This window comes from Temnothorax curvispinosus, unplaced genomic scaffold (assembly GCF_003070985.1).
Source record: "Temnothorax curvispinosus isolate PA1 unplaced genomic scaffold, ASM307098v1 QBEX01003544.1, whole genome shotgun sequence".
In the NCBI taxonomy this organism is placed as follows: Eukaryota; Metazoa; Arthropoda; class Insecta; order Hymenoptera; family Formicidae; genus Temnothorax; species Temnothorax curvispinosus.
In genome coordinates, this window is record NW_020213324.1 from 57,495 (window position 1) to 79,003 (window position 21,509).

General features: G+C 36.9%; 3 protein-coding genes and 1 pseudogene across 3 annotated transcripts in view; 1 reads left to right on the top strand and 3 right to left on the bottom strand.

The window, feature by feature from the left end:
* LOC112452623 overlaps positions 1–14,594 on the bottom strand; it is a 69,816-nt gene extending 55,222 nt beyond the window's left edge. Inside the window, exon 1 of the mRNA XM_025012935.1 lies at positions 14,077–14,594. The gene's annotated coding sequence lies outside the window, so the exon portion shown is untranslated. The remainder of the gene's footprint in view (positions 1–14,076) is intronic.
* On the top strand, positions 2,276–3,812 carry LOC112452624. The gene is made up of 3 exons (XM_025012942.1): positions 2,276–3,217; positions 3,331–3,518; positions 3,621–3,812. The coding sequence occupies exons 1-3, from the start codon at positions 2,512–2,514 to the stop codon at positions 3,663–3,665; spliced, it is 939 nt and encodes a 312-aa protein (XP_024868710.1). The 5' UTR covers positions 2,276–2,511; the 3' UTR covers positions 3,666–3,812.
* Positions 14,595–18,106: 3,512 nt separating the features above from the next.
* Positions 18,107–19,095, bottom strand: LOC112452625 (annotated as a pseudogene).
* A 1,112-nt stretch (positions 19,096–20,207) lies between these two features.
* Positions 20,208–21,496, bottom strand: LOC112452634 (F-box/LRR-repeat protein 2-like). The gene is made up of 3 exons (XM_025012954.1): positions 21,171–21,496; positions 20,764–21,091; positions 20,208–20,604 (listed from the first exon to the last, which is right to left on the bottom strand). Exons 1-3 carry the CDS (start codon positions 21,484–21,486, stop codon positions 20,265–20,267), a joined length of 984 nt encoding a protein of 327 aa, XP_024868722.1. The 5' UTR covers positions 21,487–21,496; the 3' UTR covers positions 20,208–20,264.
* Positions 21,497–21,509: the final 13 nt, after the last annotated feature.

Sequence of the window (21,509 nt, forward strand, 5' to 3'; positions counted from 1 at the left end):
AAATAAATATCTAACCAGTCCCAAGATAAACTTTCATGCGAGTTGACAGTTCGACGGCAGACTAACCCGACACGTATTTTTTCTATGCGTGTAGCGTGTACGCACTCACGATATAAAGTCTAAATTATTTCCTTACATATTCACATTGCAGTATGATTATTATATACGTATGTTATTACATATATGTATATCTTGATAAACTCAAATGAAATAAAGATAATTAAAAATATCCTTTTACATTCCACACAATATTTCTGATGTAAACTTATTAACTTAAAAATATAGAATAATTGCCAAGAAAAAAATATATATTTTAAACAAATAAGTTATAAGCAACGAGACGTGTTTTTTAATATTGTTTATGTAAGGTAGTTTATACATACAAATCGTATACATATATGTTATATATTAATATATATTAGATATATATTTTTTTAAACATTTAAAATTTCAGTAATAAAATAAATAGAATTACAATAAAAACAATCAAATAAAAGTAATCTAATATCTAATACATATTTGACTTGTGTCATTTGAGTTTTGAGGTGCCTGTCACATTAGAGTGTCGTGATACAATGTTTTTTATTAGACCACTCGTACACACTCGACTATACGGTGACTACTTTACACCTTCGAGGCCACCAATGGAATGTTGTTACTCAGCGATGATAATACGGCTTGCTGATTATCGTGGAGCTCGAAGCCTCCTCCCAGGGTCGCTTAAGATTACGTCGTAATGATGCCCAGGCGGCGAACCGGTTACGGCCGGCCCCCGGACCCTAAGGCCCTGCCACTGCACTTATTTGGCCCCGGGACCGCCCTCCATCACTAAACCGATCTCGGAGCAGACGAAAATAAAAAGAAAAGGGCGCGAAGGAACCCACAAAAATTAACCACGCGCTCGCTCGCACCTGGTCCGAAGATGAAAACACGTAGTCAAACTGGCTCAAAACCCTTCACCGCCAAGGAGAGACCTCGACAACTCTTATAGATGCTACTTCTACGGAATAATTTATCTACACGAAAGAAAGATCTATAAATAAAATAATCGTCATTGCAAAAATAGGCGAGCAAATATTGATGCGTTATAAATACAGCGTTATAAATATTCAACGTACTGCATGTAAATTTCGCTTAAAGAACTAATAACATCAATCACTGCTCAATACAACTGCCTTCACAGCACTCGGTGTTTAAATTAATGTTAACGTCGCGAATACAATGCGATAAATATTCGTGTCGATCCGCCCCCGCAATTTTTAATTCGTTCCATTACTCCGACGACAATGGACGACGGCTGCACGACGTATACGTTCCCAAAACTCCTTCCTCTCGATAACGCGTCGATTGTGAGCATCTCCGGCGCACAATACCGCCAGATAGTCGCGCGCTCCATTTTCAGGAAGATACAACACCCCCCCAGCTGCGCCAAAGGGGGCTGGACTTATAAATCCGACGATAAATCTATCACCGGCAAAAGCTGACCGATATCGTGCTTATGGCCGGTTGCCAGAGCCATCCCGCAAATCTTGTATTATACAGTCGCACGCAGGACATTCTCTTTCCTCCTCTATTTCGCATAGCTATACGTATACCCTGCCAACTGCCACGGTCCAGCTCGTCTCTCCTCTTTCGCGAATGAGCGAGTCGTAAGAAACGATTTATTTCAGCGACGTTATTTTTTCTATTTGCTACTTCGTTATTTGCGGCCAGAAAGCGAAGCCCTTCGAGCGAATCTTCAAGGACGGGCGCTTCCTACATAAAAAAGTCCATAAATTCTCCGCGAGATATTCGACGCGCGCTTTCATATTTACACTCATATCTCATTATGCAAATAGCTGAATTCTACAGCGATCCATTATTAACGCGGAAAAATTAAAAAATTATATATGCGTATTTGCGTGGAGCAAATTTCATTAATTGAGTAAATTTTAATAAATTCTATTTATATTACCAACGAAGTTTGATTTAATCTTAGTAACGCGTGAATTTTCATTAATTTTGTTGTTTTGAATAATTTTATCCCCAAAGTTATTAAATGATTGCATAAGCACCGTAAAAGTTTCAATGTCCAACTTGTACTTCGTTAAGGGGATCCACTCTGCTAAATGAAACATTTGCGTGTCGGCAAATTGTATAACATTGTTAGTTACTTGGCGATGTCCACCTATATGATATTACAGGGCGTCACGCTCCCATAAGGGAAGGTAAATAGGCGGTGCTCCTGCAAACTATCGTCCAGTCGCCGTCAGTAATATGCGTGTAGATCGTCGAAGCAACATGTGCCGCACCATAATTTGTCGTTAACTTCTTTCATGCCTCTTCCTGCGGTGTGAAGCGTAGTCCGATCGAGGCGACGAACGGTTGTTATGACACAAACACCGAGATTCAAGGAAAGTGTGGAAGCAGGAATTCCGTACGTAAAAATTTTTCGACGTGTTAATAAGAGACTTGGATAAACAGATTACAGCAAATCGCTAACCGATAAATCTTCTGCACAAACGTCGCACGATGTTCAACGAACACGATATAAGAGCATCGTACATAGAGAATCCATTCCCAGTTCAAACTACAATGCCTATCGTAACAACTAATCCTACCAAAATGAACATCATTATACCAGTCATCCCCGAATCCATGCGCAATATCATGGACCTCGTGCTGCTAGTGACAGGCGTTAGCCTAAATGCCTTCCTCGGTCTCTTCATCGCGTTAAATTCCACCATGTACAGTTCCACTAACTGCTACGTAGTGGGCCTGGTGTTTTCGAACGTCGTAATCCTGCTCGAACCACTTCAGCGAATAATTGAATGGATCTTCGATATACGCTTAGAGATGGACCTCGACTACGTATTTCTGATCAGCTTCGCCACGTCCATTCTGACGATAATTCTGCTGAATATCGAGGCGTACATTGTCATTTGCAAGAAAAATTCGCCCCTTCGCAAGTCGTTCTTAAAAATTTCGACAGCTATGAAAGGACTCTTATTCATATGGACAACGTGTATTATGGTGATAGCCATGGAATTACATTTGTATGACCATTTCGAGAGAGACGTCATGCACGACATCTACGTTTCATCCACCATTATGTTTCTCGTGTTCCCGTGTTTCATTTTTATTATGCTCGATTACTTTATCTTGTATGACCTGATAATATCGAAATCAATAAATGGAATGTGGCCAAGCAAAGATATCGAGCATTTTATTTTTCTGGGTAAGTGAAAATTTCACTTTAATATTAATGCAAAGGTGACAATTATGTCAACGTTAATCTACAGATTTCTTATACTTTTTTCTTTATACTAAATCAACTTCTATGTTACGCAGTTGGTGTTAGTATGGGATTTTTTCTAACTATGATACCATATCGGATTACGAGATCCATGAGGTTCCTATCGAAATCTTACCATAACGACACAGTGATAGAGATAACTTATACGATGGTTAAAGTATACCCGATAATTCTACCAATAATATGTTTCGCAACATCAAAAGAGTTCCATCAAACACTTAAGGTTTGTAATATATCTACAAATATATTGATTCACAAAAATTAATAAAATTAAGAAAAATTAAGAAAATTAATTAATATAAAATGAATAATTCTGGTATTTCAGATAATGCTACACTGTCAACAGCATGAAACTTCCGCCATAACATAAAAGCTATTGGGACAAAACAAGATATCAAAGTTATATGCAATTCCAAGTAATCTATCTAATCTTTTGATAATCTAATCTATCTTGTTGCGAATAAGAAATATTTACTTCGTCAGAAAATGATAAACAATTAAGAATTTTAATCGACTCGACTGGCTATCATCGTGTCATGATGATAGTAAGTAGATTAGAATTCTTAATTGTCTATCTCATTACATTTACTCATACACGTCACGTTTTTAGATACTTTATTATCTCTGAGAAGAACTTAAAATTCGCGCATGCGATAACCAAGCACATCCGCTCTCATGAGAGAGGAAAAAACGCGATGTGCAATCTGCACACAAATTTTCGAATTCACTGAGCTCTCTGTATGCAAATTAGTTTCCATTAAAATAAGCTTCTTCTTAAAAAATCAAGTATAGCGCGTACTTATAAACTGTGTACTTAATTATGAGATAAGAAAATATCGTATTTTGTTTTGCACGAATCATAACAGACATTATTTAAGTACGTATTAAGATACATAAGTAAAGCCTTATATGGTCAGACTGGATCTTTGTGCCTAATAATATTATTGCTTGAAATTTATATACATTTTTCAACTCAGCAGATTACGCGCCGATTACTGTCGTTCGTAAAACGCAATCTCAAACTGTAGCTGGAATAATATAATCACATAATTAAATTGATAATCAATTTAATAAAACCGAAAATAAGCATCTTTAAAATCATTACAAAGGATTGTTAATATTATTTAAATGAAAAGTTTTTGCCATCTAATTATGTATGCAATACTACCACATTTTCATGTAACATTTAAATTTTTAAGTATTATATAAAATTATAAATATATGTTTCATTTAAAACAATGATAATAAGTTAATTTTTAGAAACTTTTGTTAAAAAGTTAAAACAAAACTTATACGGTTTATACATATATCAACGAGCAGCTCGTTGAATTAAGATTACATTCGGGTAAAAGGTATTTCCTCCACAAGCCATTCAGCTGTAACGCGCCACTTCCTTTCTAACGAGAAGTCGGTGTTTATCAAATCGAGGATAAAACTGAGTTTACAACCACCAAGCAGCCTGCCTGTCCCTTCGCGATTAGGAATTCCTCTCGCGACTCGTATTCCTTCCCTCGCAATTTCACGACAAGATCTAAACAAGAAGGTATGCCAACGACGCGACGGTTATAAAGATTGAGCACGTGTATATTAAAACAGATAATGCAAGATTGCTGATAAAGATCCGTTCACACTTAAGTATTTATAGTATTTTGAATTTTAATCATCCTTTATAATTAACGTCTTAAAAAAAAAGCGTCTAGATCTAACTGTATCTTGTAATCTCACGGAATTATCCTGAGAAACTGTAAAAACTCGCGAATTGGTAAAACTTTTAATTACTCTTTCTTACTTTTAGCTATTCTACTTTCTATAATAGAAAACGCCAAACTAAAAAGCAGAATAATTTTGTATAAACAAGTTTCTCACGAAAAGTTGCAAGAAAAATATTTGAAACAATGTAGTTTTCTCTCCCTACATAAATAATCTCTGTAAAATACGTTTCCAATATGCGAGATATATCCTATGTGTTGTCGGTGCGGAGAAAAGGAAAATCACGAAGAACCAGGAAATCGGTGAAGCAGAACGCTCAGACACAAACTTCCGGTTCGAAGAACGAACTAAGTTTACCTTTCCAAATACGTATATTTCTCAATTGAGTTTCATAAGGTTTAAGTTAAGTTCACTAAAAAAGAAAAATTTGTATCTCATTAGCACTTAAAAAAAATTGCTTAAAAAATATAATCAAACAAAAAATATTCGATAATGTTACGATAAATTATTACGCTGTACAACAAACTTCTTACAGAAGTTATTGTCATAACTTCTAGAAAACAAGAAGAATCTGTTATATTTTCATATTTATATATTCATATTTTAAATACGACTTAAAACTGCCAATCACGTATCTATATTTATTTTTTTTCAACTTTAGGATATTAAAAAATGATTTTGCTTCTTATTTTCAGCAATTTTTCATTTTGTAACATTAATGTATCTTGATGCATATGTAGATACTGTAAAGAGGGTATATTCATTTTGTGTATACCTATATAACTTTTATGTAATATGTTTATAAGTAAAATATTGATAAAAATTCTAATGTCATCCGTTATTATTTAAAATACTGTTATTTAAAAACCAAATTGCAGCAAAAAAACTAGAATAATACAGAGCCTTGCACAAGCTTAAAATCATTCGTCGTTGTTATTTTTGTAATAGAATTGAATACTACCTATTTATAGATAGTATATACAGACCAGCCTCTAACTTTCTTCATCGGTTTGCACCACGCTAGAATTTGATTTACATTAATCTTTTCTTGTAGGCCTCGCGTCTAATTTACTCCTAAAAACATACGGTATCGAAAACATCGTTTTGTGCGATATTAAAAATGTTAGTGTAGAGAGTTTAAATTATAAGCACGTGCTCGCGTCCTTGCGGTCCAAATTTCGCAACACTGTTACGAGCGGTTTGCTCACGACGATGCATCAGCTTACATGGCTCTGCGTGGTTGGCGTTCTATAAATACATACCACGGGCGATTTAAAAATGCAGTGACAGTAACACAGCCAGGGCCGTCTTGCAGCCGCATTAAAATATTTTTAGCCATCTCGTTGTCTTAAAAGCTCGGAAATATGTAAAGGATTGTAAAGTAAACGGGCGAATGGCAAAGCGTGTTCTAGCTCGCAGCAAAAGTCGAACTAGGATCACCGGAGACCGGTGTTACAGGTGTATGCATATGCATAAACGCATCGCTGCACCGTGCAGGGGGGACATGGGAAAGGCGATAGACGCCACGCTGTTTGCGGTAGCCATCAGCGGAACGGATGAATGCGAATCGAACGTAACATTCACCCGACGCGACGTGTGAATGAAGCGACCGAGTACCTAACGCGGATAGAAACTCCATTCAGGCTCGCTACTGGAAAAAGCAGCGCGACTGTATCGATTGCGATCAAAGCCGAGTTTGACGTAGGGGACCGACGAACACCCAAAGCTTTGTTCGACCGCTCGCTTGCACCCTTGTGTACCCGAAATATACGCTCGCGGTCTTAATTATTAACTTTCCAGCGCGAGACGACCGTGTGCTCCTTTATTGCAGATACGCGCGACGATAATAGTGCGATAAAAAAGTCGTCAAAGATAATTTTGGCAGCAGGCATACAGTATAACATAAATCTTCTTAAAAACAGCCTTTTTCTTCGAGGCAAATGACAACAATTATATCAGCATTTTGCACTATCACTGTGATCAACGTGTGAAATAAAAAGAATCCAGTACCGGATGCTTCACCAAACGTATCGTGCGGAATTTATATGAAACATCCTCCCTCTCTCGACATAAATTAACGCGACCTTTATTTTCACGCTAGCTTATCCAAACACCGATAGACTCCGCGCTCCTGCATCCATCGTGGGGCAATGTTTTATCAAGTGCGGGTGCCTGAAAAGCCTCGAGAAATTTCTAGCGGGCGCAGCTGCCCCGAATAATGAGTTTGGAAATACGGTGTGCAAGCCTCGCGCGAAACTCTCGTCTTGACCCGCATGATAACAGATTGCAGTCCGCGTTGTATATTTTACCTCAAGAAAGTTAAATAGCTTTAGCTGTCGCTAAAAATAATTAACGCAGAGCTTTATATTATAAAAGTTAATTATAGTACATATATGTACATTTATGATGTACATGTTTTATAAATAAAATAATACATATTCACGAGTATTTGGTGGAATAAATAGATAACAAGTGAAATGAATTCAGAAAACGATAAACATAAGTTTTCAGGATTGAAAAACATTTTAAAGTAATATTCAGGTGCAAACATAAAAGAAGAGAGAGAAAGAATTGTACATTATCATATTCAGGCTTTATAGCCTTCGTCCAAGTTAAGTTTAGTAACCGTTATAGGTTCCGGAATCGTTTCTGTTGAGTAAAGTCTCACGAAGTTTTAATGAAATCATAACTGGGAGATCCCGCGCGAAGTTATGCTCTCTTCGACATATTGCTCCTTTTGGTGCTTACGCGCAGCCACAGACAAAATCAGAACTTTATACAAAATCCGTCAATATTCTTTATGAAAATAATTATATTGAAGCTTTCATGAAAAGATGGCAAGAGTACAATGTTGATTATATTAATTTTACCATAATAAAGATATACAATATCAATACGAAATTAAAGTGTAGAGAAGTCTTTCCGATTCCTAAGATTATTTCACGAGAAATCAGTAAAAATAACACGTGAATTAAAAATTATCGATCACACGATCATCGCGATAACAATTAAATTATTATGATCATCAAAACATAGCTTGAAATGTGTTAACAGCTAATTCGATGAAACTGGCTGACTCTGTCTTTATACCGTTGTTAATTTCGTCACACGTGTTCTCGCATAATTGTATTCATGTTACGTATGTGTGTATGTGTGTATGTTCGCTCGGTTTTCTGCCGTTCATATCGATCGAGCAATCGCAAATAAATTATTTATGAATTCCCGTCCGAACGAATACACCATCGATTTTCATCGTTGACATTTCGCATGCCCATCACGCAGCGAAGATGATTAAAAGTCGGTTCCTCCGGGCATGATTATTTTTTTCCATTCCCCCGTACGATTTCGCGGTACAGCGATAAAGGTTAAAGCGTGATTGAATGTCATATAAAATAGCTTTACATTATGTATGTTATTATTTATTCAGCCACGATAACATAATTTGAAAGACGGTATGACTTATGGAATTAGAGGAAATTTATATTCGCTATACAAATTATTTTGTCATTTTCTTTAAAAAATCATTATATATATTATATATATTTCAGTTTATGTTTTTATTTTATTATTACCATTAATATTTTAATTATTTCTTACTATTTCTTTTATTTTGGTTAAAATTTAAATCTCTACCATGCATAACGCACCATTAATTTAAATCGCAGAATATCTATATTATATTTATATATTAAATGCAGTGTGCGCAGTACAGGCGCGCTTCCCGACGAAACAACAGAATCAAGAAGCGCTTGAGTGTGCATTCAGTGGGAACTTACACGAAGAAATGAATGGATTTCTCTCACTCTCTTTCGTCGCTATCACGACTATATAAGAAGTCGATGTATGTCTTCGCCGGCGTGTGTTGGAACTGCGAAAGGAGTCTTTCTCTATAATAAGATGAGTAAGACAGGGGCTTTGTTAACGAAGAATCTTTTGAAGTTTCTGGTTATGTGCCACTGTGCAAACGCGAAACAAAGTAAATGTGCAACAAAAGAACTTCGCGATATCTCAGCAAGTACCGTAAAAAAAAAAAACGTGGATAATAAACTCACAAAAGAGGAAAGACACATATGTGTCTTTCCTCAACAAATGAGGAAAGACGCGTATGTTTATCTGAATTTAAGTAATTTCGCTTCGTCCCATTTAAAGTCTCTCGTTTTTGCGGGATTGCGCTGAAGAAAATCGACGCGTGTTAACGAGCGGTTAAATTTTTAAAGTCGCGCATCTCGTAAACCGGCAGCTTCACTCTCATCTAAGAACCATGCTCGACGATCAATGTACTATCATGTGACATCCCATGTATATATACCTACTGCCTGAGGCAATGCGTGGGTGGGCGTTTTGCGACGCGGCAACAGGACCGCGGAACGTCAGCATCTCTGTGCAAACACAGGATAGGTACAGAATGGAGCGCCCAGTACAAATTCTTCGGTTTAAAAAAATGTCCAGCATGAGTCAGACTCCGCTGTGGCGAACGGAAAGGATGCTGCGCGAATATTTCGACACACACGTCTATTTATACATGCGCCACGCTATAGTCATATGCAGCTGACTCGAAATTTCACTTATCATCACTAACGCATAAATTAATTTTAATCTTTCAGAGATACTTGATTAAAACCGAATAATTCTTACCAAGATTTGATTAATGCGTTTTTTAAAACTTATCGTGCGTTTAGTTGTATAAAAATAGTTAAATAAAGTATTTATTTAATATAAAAAAACTTAAGTAATAAATTTAAATCATAACACTCTATCTAATCTCGCTTGTGATTTCCTTGTAATTATCAATAATCGAGCATAATTGCTTGCCTCGCGTAAAATGATTGGAGGCATCGCCGAGCTTATCGGCGTCTAACGGTAAACATCGAACCGCGATAAGAGCGACAAAGGCGCGCCACACACACGTTCGCTTGATTTAATTAGATTTTAATGAAGGAGATGTCTGGCACCGCCGATGCAGCGGAACGACTCCGTTTATTCCTTGCCCTGAAACGCCCCGATGTTATGACGTCCTCGTAAAATTTCTGCTCAATACAATCTCGCATTAAAGAACGAGGAGTGAAAGATGAAGAACGGTAGGTGGCAGCGATCGCATTAAGACCTAATAATTCTTTCTCTCTGGCCGTAACTAACGATAAAAACTTTTCCGGCAAATAGAAAAATCATATTTTTACACTGCGACAGCAAGCAAAATAAAAAATAACGAGTTTTTTCGTCATTTATTATGATTCAATGAAATATTGCAATGCACATAAAGTGCAACGTCATGATAAATTAAAAAAACAAATTCAATCTCTATCAAACTCTGCCATTCCAAAATCTGGCATGCATTCTTTAAAATGCGATTAATTATCCTAAACTGCGTTTCAAAAGAAAGCAGGAGACAAAGGAGCAAAGAAAATAGACGTAAAAATAGTACTACAGCGATATTTTTACAATAAACAATAGATAGAGTGAAGAAGTAGCAATAATGTCGCTTTATAAAATTGAATTATCTACTCGCAATTGATACAACTCAATATATGGTTAAAATTTTTCCACTGTTTCATGAAAGAATGTATAAAACGTAAATCAATATTTTTCAAGAACTTTCGCAATAATAAACTTTCGTGGTGATTCGATCGGAAGTCAAACTTCCCATATATTGTTAGAAATATCGCTTTTGCGATACCTACATCGCGAAATATAAGGATAGTAGGAGAGACGATAAGAAATATATTGTGCTTATGCGAATAGTGGAAGTGCCTATCAATCCAAATATTTATATCGTGAATAAAATAAATATATAAAAAAACAATGAAAAAAATAAAATTCGAAAAATAAAGGAAAAAAGGCCGGTAATCGAGCAGTTATTAGGTGTTAAATCATGTAATTAATTAATGTATACAAAAGGCGGAACGTTTCAACTACACTGAGCTCTATAAGTTTAGAATTATTAAGTTAATCTAAATATGTTATTTTATATTGCGGCTGATGAAAACTCAGTGTAGTTGAAACGTTCCGCCTTTTGTATACATTAATTAATTACATGATTTAACACCTAATAACTGCTCGATTACCGGCCTTTTTTCCTTTATTTTTATATTTAGACGAGCGTGATTATTAATTTTAATAAAATTCGATTTTTACTCTCGCAATATTTGCAACGAAAAATTTTGACAAGATAAATCGCGTGTACTGACTTGTCTGGAACACCTGGCATTAAAATAAAATAAAATTGAACAAAACCACATAACTGAACAGAGCAGGTAATTTGCCTGATTTAAGAAACAGTCATTGTGTCTATATGCGAAGTAAACTCCGGTTCGCTTTCGCATTTAGAATGCGAACGGCGAACAAAAGTACATAGTGGAACACGCTAAACGGCTTATTGTTCTTGAGAAGAAACAATGACGTGTGGGCAAATTATCGGCAAAATTTTCCGGATAACAATGAACCGACAAACTGAAGAGAGGCTTATACCGCAAAAAAAGAAATCGATTTGCGAGACGCGGCTCCGTCTCGTACCGCAGAAATAAAGTACTGTTATTCGCAATATCGTATCTACCTTCTCGTTAGCGCTTAGAATGTGTTTTTAATTGCACGTTTCCAAGCTCGCTTATCTTACTATTGATATATCAAGTTGTGCACACTGTATGAAGTATCATAAAATGAAATAAGGTGAAAAAAGACTGCATTATCCAGTAGATTATCGTTACATTTTTAGAATTGGACGATATTGAGAATTGACTTTCTGCTTCTACTTGTCGTTTGCAATTAAGCAGATGATCAATATCTGCTTTTTAAATTACGATTACACCGCCGCAGTCGAATAAAACAATTATGGCACTAATTGCGTAGATCGCGGACTAACGAAGTTCCGCATAATAAACCGGTTACGATCGCGTTACTATCTGCGACAATCTTAAAGCTGGAAGATTGAAGCTTAGAGCTTAAACGCGACATCACTTTCGAGATGTAACTTTCTAGATTATGTAAAGAAGAACATTAAAGATAAGTAGTGAAACATTCTAAATATTATATATCCTGTAATAATCAACTGAATAAACTCTCCGCGCGACTGAAACATCAAAACGGTTTTTTCATCAACGCAGATTAATATCTACGTTATAAAATAATTTTCCAACATAAATAAATAAATTGTCAGTCCCTGCTAAATTCGTCAAGCGTACTTTTCGATTTCAGGCTCGACATACACGTACAGGCTCTGACCCTTTCTTCCAACAGTCTCGCAAATCGAAGCGAAACGTTCGTTAAACTCGGCAAATAAACGCTAATCCTGGCGAAAGTGCAAGGCTAAGCTAGGATCTCCTATACGCCGAATGCACGACGCGATTATGCCGTTTACGCGACACGCTTTCTGCCCGGCAAAGATGCCATTGCCGCACCACATAATCAAGGTCGCTTATCGCGATGGGATCGCGCAATTTAAATTCCTATCATTTACGCGCGCGCAGGTGGTCCCCGCGTGTTTACGCGGTCGTGTCCTTATTATTAACGCCGCTTGTTATGCAAGCGCAACGACACATCCCGCGTGTTGTGGCCATCGCATTTATGTGGGTCAATGACTTTCCTTGCCGCGCATCTATACTAATATATAATTAGACAGAAATACTGAACAGAAGTAAAAGGATATATGAAATCACTTTTAACTAATATATCTTCGGGGAATGTAAATCGGTGTTTTTTTCTTGCGAATCCAGACAGCACGCATGCAAAATCGGGGACATAAGTAGGCCGGTATTCATAATCAGATCTTATTTCAAGACCGTCTTAAGTAATATCTTAAGATGCTAATACGGCTCTGTGATTGGTTAATGACATCTTGAGATTGTACTTAAGACGGTCTTAAATATAAGAACCGACTATAAATACTGGCCTTTTATGAATAAAGCGAGGAATAAAGCCATTTTGACCAAGCTCCAAAATCGAGACATAAGACATCTTTAAGGGCCACTTCGACAAACTTAATGGTTGATTAGTCCATTGGAAATAACCAATCGCATTTGCTCATTTGTAAGCAGATTGACAAATGCGATTGGTCATTTCCAATAAACTGATCAACGATTAAGTTTGCCGAAGTGGCCCTTAAGGAGGTTCTACAGGTACTCTCTAGTCAGTTGAGAGATGAAGAGAAAATCTTCAAATTCGTCGATTCTAAGTATTCATAAAATATTTTCGTGAATTTTGATGACGTTAGAGCTTATATCATACCCATATTAGTCGAAGCGAGGAATAATTAAAAATATCGTGTAAGTGCTCGTTTGACTCTGGCGGCTTATAATGGAAGAAAATGTGGTAACGTCGCGAACTTGACAGTTCTGCTCATATGACCGTGGTTATTTCACAATTTCACATAATTCTAGAGCGAGTACTTCTCCGTAAGCGCTCGTAAACGTTAGGTGCTTAAGTTTGAGGTGCTGTCATACTGTGGTGCTGTACTGGCTGTACACTTTTCGCGCGGGTGCAGTCGCTGCGACATTGCCAAATCTCCCTTGTTATTCGAAGCACGCTACGTGAACTGTGATATGGCCTGTTTCAATAGCCAATATCACAAAATTTTACGCGATAACCCTTGTTTTTCTCGATATTTCTGAAAAGGTTAGATTAAGATCTATAAGAGCTCCGTTTTTTGAATCTTTGGTAGGTCGCCTTTATATAATTAATATCTCGTTTCCTGTCTCCAAGAGCCCCTCTGCCATATGTAGCTTATGTTAAAAACTGTGATTTCAAAATTCATTTTTGCAAATGTTTACACGGTAACCGATGCTAAAATTTTTCGAGCATTTTTCTCGCATTTCAATTTATACGTCCATAAAGTTTTTTCCAATTTTTAGATACATCCATTATCTGTAGAACCTCCTTAAAGCTGTCTTACGGCTCGATTTTGGACATAACGCTGGTCTGGAAAATTACTTCGAGATTCAAACGGGAATACAATCGATACAATGCAAAGTTCGCACGGTTAAGTTAGGCAATTTCTCAAACTGCATCCCGTGTGTGCAAAATCCTCCATGCTTCAATGTATGTTTTATTTTACGTTGAAACAAGACGTATATCGCACTTACCTCTGCCGCATCCGCGGATGTTTCTCTCGCGAGGTTCGAAGAAGCAGCCCTCGTCACCGGGGCTCACGTCGGCATCGACAATCGCCGTTGGGCAGAGAGCGGTTGATTGTCGCGCTCGACCAAACTGGTCGGACCACAATCGCAGTACCGTTTCGCCGATGTAATCCAGGATTAATTCGGAAACGTCGATCGTCGATGGGAACGCGTTGTGCGCGCGTTGCGCGCACACAAGTCGAAAAAAAAAACGCCGCGCGATCTACGAGCGCAACGCCGTGATCCTCGCGACGCGCGAAATATAAACGAGGATAGTGTCACTGACTGACGTCGCACACCGATCGCCGACAGCGAATAAACGCGCTCGATCAAAAATCCCGATAACGCACGTCGAGCGTCATCGCCGTTCGATCAACCCTCGAATTTCGGCCCGGGCTCTTTTCTCTCGCTTTTTGTTTTTCTTTCAATTTTGACAAACGGGAGACTCGACCGCGGTGAAAATCATCCATCCCCGAACACCCAGTCGGCCGCGATAGTCGGCGTGCACTGAGAAGACCGTGGCGAGCCACGCGACTCCGACGCGAAAGCGAGGCCGCGCAAGATGGCCGCCGGCGAGCGCGCGCTCGCATTGGTCGGCAGCGCCTTGTCAGGTGCGCGACGCGCGCGTTATCGCGCGCACACGGCGCGATCGCTGGCATGAAGGAATCGCGACGATAAGGGAGCCGCGCTGCGATTCCTCATTGTCCCGGCACAAAGGTGCAATTGACACCGAACGATACCGAATGCGATTATTGTCGTCGCGAGGGGAGAGCGGCTGGCCGACCTGTCAGCCGGTCAGATATGTGACTCGCGCGCAACTTCAGGACTGTTACTTTCGACAGCTTCGAAGCTTCGAAAAATATATTTGCGACATAATTACATTAGAAATTTTATTCGGATTTTGTCATATCATTTTATAGATGTATGCCTACACTGAGAAAAAAATGTCGTTAATTTGACTAAACTCGTTTAGTTGTAGTGATTTGTTTAATGCAAATATTAATATATTTAAATCAAATATACGTGAGTGATATTAAGAAATTCTGAATTTATTTCAATATAATATTTTTTGAATTAACAAATGTTAGCTTGACAGCTCGTGACCACTGCATTTAGTTAAATCAAATAATATTTCTTTGAATCAACGATTTTTTTTTCTCAGTGTATCGCGGTACTATTATATTAGATTAATAAGTGTATAATTTTGACTCTCTTCGAAGCAAATCGCCAGCCCTACTTCAGCCCTCGCGTTTAAGCGAGTAAATAAAATAAATTCAAATTGTTGAACTTTACTTGTCGAACAAGTTTATAATATTACTATTGACTGCACATTGTGTTTCAGTAAAAGGTCAGATAACTTTCTGATAACAAATATGAGAATATTAATTCATATAAATAAATGCGCAAGTTCTCTATATTAAATCTAAAACAAAATAAGCACTTCGCTATTGCTTACATTCATATTTTCAATTGTTACAAATATACATAAATATTCTTTATCGATTCTGTGAATAATAGTACAATTAATCGAAAATATCTTTAATATATAAATAAAAAGCGTTTTACTTCAGAAAAACATTAACAATTACAAAGAATATTTAATTTTCTTAACAAAAATATTACCGCAATGCGATAATGTGACCAATGTCGACGTAATGAAAAATCAAATCTCGCGAAATAAATTCAAACGAAGACAACGACGTTGTCACCTTCGTGTCTCAACCTCGCGGAATTTTAAGCGCGCGCTTTCATTGATATAATAACGTAAGTATACAGTGTATACACCGTCCGACAACACTTTCCGCCGTTAAATCTATTTTTTCCATCCGGCGGATGAAAGTCATCCCCGCGCGACGAATGCAGAAATTGGAAATCCCGTTTCAGCCACGAGCAATTAACGATCCCCGCGGCGGGATCGGAGCTAGGCGTCTCCCTCCCCCGGGGCGTTCGACCCTGCGTGGAATGCAAGGTAACTGCAAATTTCCGGTAGACTAGATTCTAAGCGGGAATGGGCGTGTAGCACTTCGTTCGAACTCATTCCGCCCGTCCTTCTCGCTCCGGCAATAACCTCGGGCGCCGTTCGCTTCCGATGATGCTCTCCGCGCGCGGCTCTTCCCTTTTTTACCTCATCGCCCCGATCGCAATTGCGCCTTGCGCCTTGCGCCGCCGCCCGCCGCCTTTGCGCGGCATCGTCCTATCTCGTCGGGCTTCCTTTGCGTGGCGTAAACCAGTTATCGTCTCCCTTCGGATCTTGTCATTCCGCAATCCGCGCGTCTTAACGCGTCGACGCGTGTAAACGCGGGATCCAAATTATTCCGTTACATCAAAGAGATTTCGAGTCCTTGATTTTGATTAATTTTTATTTGATATTAGGTCGCATTATTTTCAAATTTCGACAAAGCTGAAAAGATTGTTTTCTCCCCTCTTTATGCATCCCTCTTCCTCCTGAAAAAATGTAACCATAGTTTTAAGAATGTAAATAAGCGTAATTATCGTGCAATTTTATTTTATAAACTTTGCGCAAGAAACTTGTGTAAAATAGCGAGGATTTAATGGTTCCATCGGCAGCTCGGAACGTCAACCTTTCTGACAGATATTCCGATATCGCTTCTCCCTAGTACGGAGAAAAGAAACTGGCACGACGCGATCATTGCTACCTGTTTCTGCAACAGGTGTGCCGGGGTCGTTAAGCGAATTGCAAAAGAGCGACGATTCGCGGTATGCGAGAATTATGAAGCGCGCGCTCGCGCTCGTGCTTATGCACACGCGAGAGCATTTGCGAATGGATCCCGCGGCCATGCATGTATACATGCATTCTAACACGACGCGGCTATTAGGTGCGCGCGGTCGAACGGATGCTGAAAATCGCTAATACATCACGATCCTGTCATTACGGGCTGCGCTAAACTGCTGATTTGCCGCAAATAACCGCGCGGCATAATCAAATGCGTACGTCGATCGCGCGAGAAGTGGTTGCATCATAATTTTGCATTACCTTTTAAACTAAACGCAATCATTGAAATGATACCATTACGTTTCTACGATCTTTACCGAAGTTGATAATAGCTCTAAAAAACATAAGAAAAGTAAGAAAACGTCCAAGTTACTGCTTAATAATGATACAATTTTGGATGAAGCTGCACAGTCACGTAAAGCTGTGAAGAGAGAAAATTCCATTCCATTAGATAGCATTACTGAAACAGAGACGAAAAAGAGAAAGAAACATGCGAAGAAATCTAGAGAATTTGATTTAGAGAACGAAGAAAAATTAATTAATACAGAGATCATCACTTTCAGATGTATTAAATCTGAAAGAGTAGAGCATTTATATAGCTAGTGTTTCTAAAACAGAGACGAAAAAGAGGAAGAAACACGCGAAGAAATCTACAAAACTTGACTCAGAGAACGAAGGAAAAGTAATTAATAATACAGAGAACATTATTTCCATCAGATACATCAAATCTGAAAAAGAAGAACAATTAGATAGTGTTACTGAAACAAAGACGAAAAAGAGAAAGAAACATGCGAAGAAATCTAGAGAACTTGATTCAGAGAACGAAGAAAAAGTAATTAATAATACAGAGAACTATTTCCAGAACTATTAAATCTGAAAAAGAAGACCAACATATGGATAAGAAGCATATTATATCAAATGCCGATCTTTCTCCAAGTAATTTAGAAGATAGCGTATCCAAAAAACATAAACACAAGAAGGCATCTATGGAAATGTCAGATTCGGAATCAGAGGGTCACTTTGTTAAAATAAAGATTGAAAAGCAAGATCCATTTGTAGAGAAAATTATTAACGGAAACAAAACGTCAAGTAACGAGACTCAAAATGTGCAAAATTTAAGTAAAAATTTAGAAATGCCTAAATTTATAAAAAGAGAAGTTTCCATTGAATATGATTCTTTTGAAAAAGAGAGAAAAAAGAGTCCTAAAAAACACAGACTCATAGTTGAGATCTATTAAAATTAAAACTGAAAACTGGACATAATCAACTATTTATTATGCTTTCTGACAATCTGCAACCTTGTGAGTAATCGGACTCACCTCAAAGTAGCGCAGATGAAAGGGGGTTTGCTCCTGTTATCTATTTGAGTCACGCAGCATTTCACTTTCTGCCCGATCTCGACCGATTCACCTATCCATTCTTCTGTATCGTCTGGTTTCGGAATATAATAGATACAGTATATATTTTGTGCACGAGCACTACAATATGGTCGAACCCCTTCTTTTTCACTATCCCTGCAACATAATAAAAATTATTATAAATTATTATAAATTAAGTTTATAGAACACATAGCAGCTAGCAAAAATACAATTACTTTACCTTTTGGAAAAGATCTGACTGTTGGACAAAACAGATAAAAATCTACTTCAATGTCAATATGAATGAAGGGAGAGTCATACAGCATTTCTCCCAAATTGCTAAGCAATTTAAGATTTCTAAAAGCTAGCACAAACCCTTTCAATCTAAAATAAAGAATTGTTTTGTTAAATTCTATTGTAAACTTAATAATATACATCATCATTTGTCAAAGTAATCTAACATATTATGTACTTTGTACTTTGTAATTTACTCATGTAATTTATTATTATTACATAGTACTACTTAAGTGCAGGTGACAAATCATAGGAATAATAAAATAGCAATGAAAAGATACTTATATTTTAATAAATAATCGTTTAATCTTTATTTCACTGTTATAAACATTGAATGAAGTACATGCATAACTGAGAATCAAAGAAATAGATATTTTGTGCTTGTGTGTAAAAAATATAGATAATAACGTACTCTCTGTCGTAGGAATTCAATGACGATCTCAAAATCTGATTAAGACCCCGCTGAACATTATTCAAGTGGTACGAATGCAACGCGAGATTCTTGACGGCCCTCGTGAAGTGCAAGTGAGAATCCTCGTCTTCCAGGAGTCCGGTGAGCTCCAGAGTGGACCACGTCACTTGACGGTTTTGAAACTTCATTTCGCTTCAAAGACAGTCGACATTTCATTAAGTATCATTTAAAACGACGCAGAAAAACATCTCGGTCACGAAATAACGCGTAGTCGCTGTAGGGGATCCTATAGTGAAGGCCGAACTTCCTCGATGTCGATAATGTCAACATTTCTAATCTTGTTTTCTACTTAAAAGCATGCAACTTTTTTTCTAGGCTTTTAAGCCTGATCTACAATGTGCTCTTTGCTTTCTGTTTTTTTCTCTTAACCTCTTTGCGATCTCGTATTTCGCAATTCCGTCGCGTAACGTAATGTTTCTTGTCTCTTCTGAAGTTCGTCAATTTTTATCTTAAAACAGGAAGCAAAGAGCACATTGTAGATCAGGCTTTAGTTTTAGTTCTGATTGCACGATATTGCTCTTAAATGTTTTCTCTAGAGGGCTTGTATCGTTTATCCCATTTTCTATATATAAACTGCAGTATTTTTGTATAAACAAATATTGTCGTCAGTGACAGCTCTATGTACCCAAATTTTTAATTGGCGCAAGACACTATCATGTTTCTTGAAATAAAGACAAAAAGACTCGTTAAAAATATTTTCCCGACCAATCAAAAATAGTTATTATTTTACAATATTATTTTATATTATTATTTTATATTCATCATATTAAACATCAAAACTCAATATATATGTCGATCAAAAAAGTAAACACTGTTTTATTCAGTTTTATTGTGCTTACGAGATAATTCGCTTGTAGCTCCGTTAGTAGTCACTGGCTGCGTTCAGCAAAGGAAACTGTTCTGCAACTGTTGTAAAATTTAGGAATCTGATTGATGTATGCTTTTAGTTTTTACCGGAGCTAAAAGTATTATACACTAATTAAATTCACGAATTTTACAACAGCAGCAAAGCAGCAAAGCTTTCTCTGCTGAACGCAACCATTTTCAATTTCCTTCAATTTTGTACATACATATGTTTCTAAAAAAATTAATGTTTACCCAGATAGCAACGTGTAGTTTGCATTAATTGTTGTTGGGATGTTGTCGGCAAATTATAGCATGCGTTGTTATACCAGAATATTTCGTTTTTATTAGACATTAACTTCTTTTACGCAATCTAATTTAAGTACCAGACAATTTTTACAAAGTAAATTTGTAAGCATAAAAATATAAAAAATAAACATGAGTAAGAAGTAAATTAATATGTCGGAAAATGGGAGCAATCATCAGTATAGACGGACACATGAGGATATCTTTTCTTCCATTGATTAACTAAGCGATCACTAATATTACAGTTTATGAGATAAAACTCTTGCAGTTTTGGACATTGTTCCAAAATAACGAAATATTTATCAGGTGTATAAAGTCTCACGTAATAAAAACATAACTTTTTCAAGTTTTTACACTGCGCCAGTAATTCCAACGTGTGATCATTGAGAGTACCAACTATATAATTGCCGATCAAATAAACTTCTTGCAAGTTTTGATAGGAGGAAAGTAATCTAAATAAGCTGTCATCAGTATTTCGGTATTTGTATCTGTAACAAAAATCATATAATTAGTACAGTGTTTTAATTGCAAAAAGAAAATTCATGTAATTTTTTCAAGATGCTTGCAAGAGAAGCAAACACACAAATTTCAATAAAGAATACAATAATAGATATGTATTTTAAAAGAAAATTAAAAGACATATTTACAGGCAAATTTCCACTTCACGTAAATTCTTTAAGCCAGCGAGGGCATTAATACCCCGAGATGTAAGATAACGTACTTCCAGTGTACTTATTACTTCCAAGTCAGGACACGACTTTGCCAACTCTATTAGGACTGCGTCATGGTTTATTAAGTCTCTTTCAAATTCCACGTTTAAATGTAACTCACGCATCCGTTGATTTTCTTGCAGTATATTGCAAAGACGTTGCGTTTCTATATGTGTATCAAGAAGGTTTAGATACTCCAAACCATTTAGCCTCTCGAGATACGAAAATTCTTCGTCGTCTACGCGACAATGACTTAAAGCCAATTCTGAGAAAAATATGTATTAGTTATATGCAATTTATCCATAACCTTGACAATCATATATACTATATGTATATACACTTACCTTTCAAATTTTTGCATATCTCTGAAATTTTAAGTAGAGCATGACTGTCAATTAATTGGCACCTACTTAATCTTAAGTACGTTAAATGCCTGCCGCAATTATCAATAAACTTTACGAAATCCTTAACATCAAAGTTGCTTGCTGCAAGATCTAACTGTCGCAAATATTTACATCTAGGTGTAAAATAACAAAATATATCGTGTATATATTTGTTAGGTACATTACGTATACGTATGTTCAAACGTATATAGAGATGAGGGTCCCGTATCAAATCATTGAAGCGTTTATTTACGTAATTCAAGCGACATAACGTCATCAAATCTAAGTTTTTTAATATTA